Here is a 7038-nt window from a genome sequence, read left to right as displayed (position 1 = left end):
CTACCATGGGGAACCTTGTCAAACGCCTTACTAAAATCCATATATACCACATCTACCGCTTTCCCCTCATCAACCTCCTTCGTCACCTTTTCAAAGAATTCAATAAGGTTTGTGAGGCACGACTTGCCCTTCACAAAACCATGCTGACTATCCTTGATCACATTATTCCTATCCAGATGTTCATAAATCCTATCCCTTACAATTCTCTCCATGATTTTGCCCACAACAGAAGTGAGACTCACCGGCCTATAGTTACTAGGGTTATCCCTACTCCCCTTTTTGAACAAGGGAACCACATTTGCTATCCTCCAGTCTTCTGGCACTACTCCTGTAGACAACGAGGACATAAACATCAAGGCCAATGGCTCTGCAATCTCCTTCCTTGCTTCCCAGAGAATCCTAGGATAAATGCCATCAGGCCCAGGGGACTTATCTATTTTCACCCTTTCCAGAATTTCCAACACCTCTTCTCTACATACCTCAAAGCCATCCATTCTACTTAATTGTGACTCAGTATTCACATCGACAACAATGTCCTGTTCCTGAGTGAATACTGGCGAAAAGTATTCATTCAGTGTCTCCCCAATCTCTTCAGCCTCCACACGCAACTTCCCACTGGACCTATTCCTACCCTAGCCATGACCCTCTTTTTGAAGAATGGGCTGCATTGTAACTATGCTCCTCCTCAGTCAAAAGGATAATGTAATAGTTTACAAATTAGAGATTGTCTTCCTGAAATGACATCCAGAAATGTAATGATTGTCATCTATGAACCTGCTATCATCAGTCCAGCTATTACACACCCTTGTAATCATTTTTATAACTTATTCCAGCCCTTGAAACAGAACAGGAACATCAAAGTTCTGAAGGATATCAGCATCATGGCAGCTATTGTTAAACTTCTAAGATGTGGAGGTAGCAAATGTAACAACATTGCTCAAAAAAGGAGAGAGAAAACAGAACAATAAGCTGTCTAGACTGACTTCTGTTGTAGGGAACATGCAAGGATCCACATTGTAGGAATTGTATTCTTCTAAGAATTGGGCATCAGTGTTCACCAGATCTTTTGAGTTTTGTTGCTTTATCCTGAAACGTTAACACTGCTTTCTCTCCATCGATGCTGCTAGGTTTGCTGAATTTGTAGAGCAATTTTCTGTGTTTGTTTCTGATTTCCAGCATCTGGAATGCACTGTCTCTCGGTGATGGAAATAGGTTCAATAATAACTTTCAAAAGGGAATTGGATAAATATATTTGAAAGGAAAATATGGAAGGTTACTAGAATGAAGAAGGAGGATTGGATTAATTGCTTAGTAATTTAAAAGAAAAGGCACAGGTACAGTGGAATAAAATGGTTGTCTGTGCTGTAAGATTCCATGAAATCGTATGCTTGGCATTTATCTCTGGATATCATGTTGTAACCATTTATTTGTGAAGTCAAGGATGTAGAAGTATTGTTCAGGTAGGAAGAGCAAATGCTGCCAATCATATAATTTATTGCACTGTTTGTTTTAGACTTCCGGAAAAAAGTTAGCTTCAACTGTGACTTCTCAGGAGCCAACAAAGTCTGAATCAGACATCAGACCGAAGGGTGAGTACTAGTGAAATAACATGCTTTTTTTGAGTAGCTTCTAAAATTAAACACAAAACAAAATATACTGATTCCTCTTAGTTTTCGCTGATGGTATGTAAAGTTGCAAATTTTAAGAAAGACAGTAACTTTATCTTCAGCTGAGACAGGGAGAATGAGAACTGCAGATGCCAGAGAGTCGGTGTCAAAAAGGGTGGCGCTGGAAAAACACCAAGACATGCAGCATCTGAGGAGCGGCCACCCTTCATTAGGAACTCTGACTCTCCTCCTCGGATGCATCATCTGAGAGAGTGCAATAGTGGAACACACTACCCCAAAAGTTACATTTGCAATATAAATGAATTCTCCAATTCCCCTATCACTAGACTTATCAATATCAATACAACTTGAACCTAATGTTAGTGTTCACTATAACACTGGACAAAGTGGAGCAAGGCTCACTTAAGTAACTGCTCTTTTATGCTTTTTATCTCTGAGCCAGATTAGGTCTTAACACCTAAATTACACAGTAAGTTTAGCTTCACTGAGAATCCAAAACCATCAAAACTAAACAGAATAGATTTTCCAAATGTTGGCTGCTTACATATAATTTTGTATAGGCTAGTTGGCAAAGCAGCTTCGAACATTGAATTATAAATTAATTTATGGAAGTGCTCAGATTTCCTAACTTGACTTTTGACCTTTGTTGACTTGCCTTTCAACAGCAGTGCCTGTGGTATAATTTTGTTTGTGTTGATGATTTTTAAGTCTATTACATTAATATTTGCTGTGTTATACAAATTACGCTTATTAAAAGCAGATACTTAGAGCAGCTTAAAGTTGGTGAACATGCATACACGAGTAATAGTGAAATGGTAATGTGAAATTCTAACTTTGTGCAGTTCTTGCTATCAACAAAACCTAAAATTGAGTGTAATTTGAGATAGACATTCCCACATATCAAGCCCCAGTTCATTTCTCCTCCCATTGTTGATATAAGATTAATTAGTCAAATCATTCCTCTGGACTAAATGGTCCTCATGGTCTGTTGTAGTGGGTGATATCACTTCTGGCTCTTTTTCTGAGGGGTTGGTAAATGGGGTCCAAATCGATATTTGTTAATGGAGTTCCAGTTTGAATGCAAAGCATCTCGGAATTCTTGTACGTGTGTTTGTTTAGGCTGTCTCAGGATGGATGTATTGTCCCAGTCGAACTGGTGTCCCTCTTCGTCTGTGTGTATCGATACTTACCAACAGGTGGTAATGGACCCGACTCCACAGTGAGAAAAACGTATCACAGTAACCCTGAAGAAGTTTAGCAAGACAGGTGAAATCAACAAAACAGACCTCCAAAGAATGAAACCTGGAGGATCCAACACACCCAGTTTCTACGGATTACCAAAGGTACATAAATAAGGCTTCCCCTCAGACCCATAGTCTCACCTTCCGGTTCACCGACATAGAGATTAGCAAAGGGACTGCAACACAAACTGAAACACCAGTAGAAGACTGAAGCTACTCTATCTACTCCACCCAGGAATTCCTTAACTTCATCAAAGACACCAAGATAGAGGATGATGAGGTCATGGTTTCCTTTGACATGACAGCCCTATTCAGATCAATAAACGTCACCTGAGCCAAAGAAACACTCGCTGCTAGACAAACCAAGGACACACATACCTGAGAGCACCAACTCCATCAGCAAGGACAGCATCCTCAAACGAGAAGACCTGTGCCTCAACCCACTTCACCTTTAACAACAAGATCTACAAACAAATCAATGGGATGCCTATGGGATCATCAATATCTACCAACTCTTGGTAGAAGCAGTTATGCAAAGGTTCGAACGAACAGCCCTTCCTATGATCCAGCCAAACTTTGGGTCCGCTATGTGGATGACACCTTTGTCATCATGAAATGCAACAAATTAGAAGAAACCCACAAACGCGCAAACAACATCCTTACTGGTATAAAGTTCACCAAAGAGGAAGAGAACAACAGAATCCCCTTCCTAAATGTCACAGTGGAACAAAAAGCCAATGGAGAGCTGCATCCCAATGTTTACGGGAAAGCCACACACACTGACCAGATACTCACTCACCGGAACAATCATCCCAACACCCACAAACTGAGCTGTATCCGGACATTCTTTAAATGAGCCACAACACTTTGCAGCACCCAGGAACTATGAGAAGCTGAGGAAAAATACCTATACAATGTATTCAGGAACAACGGGTACTCGATGAGTGCAGTCCAAGGATTCCTACGCACAGACCTAAATAAGAAAAGTCAACATACCCAGATACTCTAGCCACCCTGCCATAAATTAAAGACATCTCTGAGATGACGCCCATCTACTCCATCCCCTAGGCATCATGGTAGCCCACAAACCTACCATCACACTGAAACAGCTCCTGATGAATTTAAAGGCCCCTGTACCAACATCCAGCAGAATGAATGTTGCATACAAAATACCCGGCAAGGGCTACAACAAACATTACATAGATGGGCAGGAAACTACTCTGCAGGATACTTGAGTACCAATAAACCACCAGAAGACATGACCAACTATCACAAGTATCCATACAGATGAAGAGGAACACCAGTTTGACTGGAACAATACATCCATCCTGGGACAGGCTAAACAAAGGCATGCACGGGAATTCTAGAGGCCTGGCATTCAAACAGGAACTCCATTATCAAACACATCAATTTGGACCCCATTTACCAATCTCTCAGAAAAAGAACCAGAAGTGATATCACCAGACACAACCGATTAAGACACATAATAGTGGGACAGAACACCAGTGCTTCATCGGTGGCTCACTGATGATGTTACCTCGCATAGTGATGAAATGTCTGAGAACAAATCTACCAGCTCAGTGGGCAAACTTACAACCAGACTGGTGTATATATTGAAAATTGCAATTTGATGTAAAATTAAAATGTTAAGTTCCAGTAATATATATAAAATCATCGCATCCCTACAGTGATGGAGCAGGCCACTTAGCCCATCGAATTCACACTGACCCTCCCACCCAGAACTTCACCCCTACCCTATCCCTGTACCCCTGAACTTCCCATGGCTAATCCATCCCGTCTGCAAACCCATGGACACTATGGGCAATTCAGCATAGCCAATCCATCTAACCTGCACATCTTGGACTGTGGGATCGAAACTGGAGCACTTGGAGGAAACCCACGCAGACACGAGGAGCATGCACACTGCACTTGCCTGAGGGTGGCATCGAACTTGGGTCCCTGCGAGGCACATGCTATCCTAAATCCTGGGTGGTATTAGGTGTGTAGCCCGTTGCTTTCACTGACATAACTAAAGATGTACATGAACTCCTTTCACTCAGTCATTGTGATGAATTATATACGGCAAAATAAAATATCACACAAGTGCAACAGACTATTTCATTTGGAATTAATTTACCAGTGTGGCTTCTTCAGTTTTGACCTGGAAAAGGGACTCGGTGATTATCATCAGTCATAAATTGCAACTGGACTAAAATATTCAAGTTTGAAAATGTTAAAAACTGAAGTTATTTACCTCAGCAGTATAAGATGCTGATCGTTGACTAGTTTGGTTATGCTTGTTTGGTTTCAGGTAAGGAATATTGCAAAGTACTGTTCCCATATGAAGCACAGAATGAAGATGAGTTGACAATCCGAGAAGGAGAGATTGTAATTATTATAAATAAGGTATGACGATAGTTTAGTTGCATATTTTGTATAGAAAATATTCAAATAATTTACATATCCTTTCTTGAAGATATGCAAGTGAATTACTGCAGAGAGTTTTATTGTTTCATATTCCTCAAATCATTTTATTGACTAAAGACTGTAGACACGTGATTTATTGAAAAATTAAAAATTGAAAAATCCTTTCTTTACTAAGATATGCAAATGAATTACTACAAGGAGCGCTGTATTTTCATATTGCTCAAATCATTTAATTGTTTAAAGGCCATAGACAAATGTGATTTATTGAAAAACTACCAAATTTCTTGAAAAGTTAACCTAACTTTTATGGTTCAAGGGAGAGAACAGATAACTGATTCTAACGTATGTTGATTTAACAACATTTCATAATTATAATAATGTTCCATTTTATATCCAATTAAATTAATTTCAGGTTTAATTGTACAGTATCAGAGTTATACAGCACAGAATCCAACCCCTCAGTTCAATTTGTCCATGCAAACCAGACATCCCAATCTGACCTAGTTGTATTTGCCAGCATTAGGCCCATATCCTTCTGAAACCTTCCTACTTGTACGCCTGTCCGGATGCCTTTTAAATGTTGTAATTGCTCCCACCTCCACAACTTGTCTGGCAGCTCATTCCATACACTCATTATCCTCTGCTTGACAAAGTTATCTCTCAGTTTTTTTTTAATCTTTCCCCTCTCACCTTAAACCCTATGCCCTCTAGTCTTGGACTCCCCCTCCCTAGGAAGAAGACCTTAATTATTCACCCTATCCATGCCCCTTATGACTTTATAAACTTCTATAAGGTCACCCGTCAGCCTCTGGCACTTCAGGGAAAAAAGCCCCAGCCTATTCAGCCTCCTTTATAAACTTTCCAGTCCCTGCAACATGCTTGTAAACCTTTTCTGAACCCTTTCAACTTACACAACATCTTTCCTAGAGAAGGGTGTCCAGAATTATTTGCAGTGTTCTAAAAGTGGGCTCACCAATGCCCTGTACAACTGCAACTTGACATCCCAACTCCTATACTTGGCATTCTCACCAATGAAGGCAAGTGTGCCAAATGCTGTCCTTACCTGTAACTCCATTTTCAAGGAACTATGGAGCTGTACCTCTTGATTTCTTTGTTTGACAACATTCTCCAAAACCCTACCATTAACTGCCCTACTGTATAAGTCCTACCCTGGTTGGCCTTACCAAAATGCCACATCTTAAATTTATCTAAATTAAACTCCACCTGTCATTCCTCAGCCTATTGGCCTATCTAATGACCTTCAGATTGAACTATGAGACAATCTTCTTCACTGTCCACTACACCACCTATTTTGATGTCATCTGCAGACCCAGTAACCATACCTCCTATATTCACATCCAAATCATTTATGCCAAGGATGAAAAGCAGTACCCAGCACTGATCCTTGTGACGCGCTGCTTGTCACAGGCTTCCAGTCTGAAAAGCCACCCTCTGTCTTCTACCTTCAACCCAATTTTGTATCCAGTTGGTTAGTTCCCCTGGATCTAACCTTCCTAATCAGTCTACCATGTGGAATCTTGTTGCATGCTTTGCTGAAGTCCATATCACATCCGTCACCTCCAAACGGACCCCACCACCAAGGATATATTTCCCTCCCCTCCCCTATCAGTGTTCCGTAAAGACCACTCCCTCCGTGACTCCTTTGTCAGATCCACACCCCCCACCAACCCAACCTCCACTCCCGGCACCTTCCCCTGCAACCGCAGGAGGTGCAAGACTTG

The 7038-nt window shown here is 40.9% G+C and overlaps 1 protein-coding gene across 2 annotated transcripts in view; it reads left to right on the top strand.

The window, feature by feature from the left end:
• Nucleotides 1-7038, top strand: part of sh3kbp1 (SH3-domain kinase binding protein 1) — a 179320-nt gene that overhangs the window by 112533 nt on the left and 59749 nt on the right. For both annotated transcript variants that reach the window (XM_043700472.1, XM_043700471.1), the window contains exons 7-8: nt 1514-1589; nt 5181-5275. In XM_043700472.1, the coding sequence (XP_043556407.1) occupies nt 1514-1589; nt 5181-5275 (171 nt within the window). The remainder of the gene's footprint in view (nt 1-1513; nt 1590-5180; nt 5276-7038) is intronic.

This window comes from Chiloscyllium plagiosum, chromosome 12 (assembly GCF_004010195.1).
Source record: "Chiloscyllium plagiosum isolate BGI_BamShark_2017 chromosome 12, ASM401019v2, whole genome shotgun sequence".
NCBI lineage: Eukaryota > Metazoa > Chordata > Chondrichthyes > Orectolobiformes > Hemiscylliidae > Chiloscyllium > Chiloscyllium plagiosum.
The sequence above is the reverse complement of the archived record's forward strand: the minus strand, read 5'-3'. Positions and strand labels throughout refer to the sequence as shown.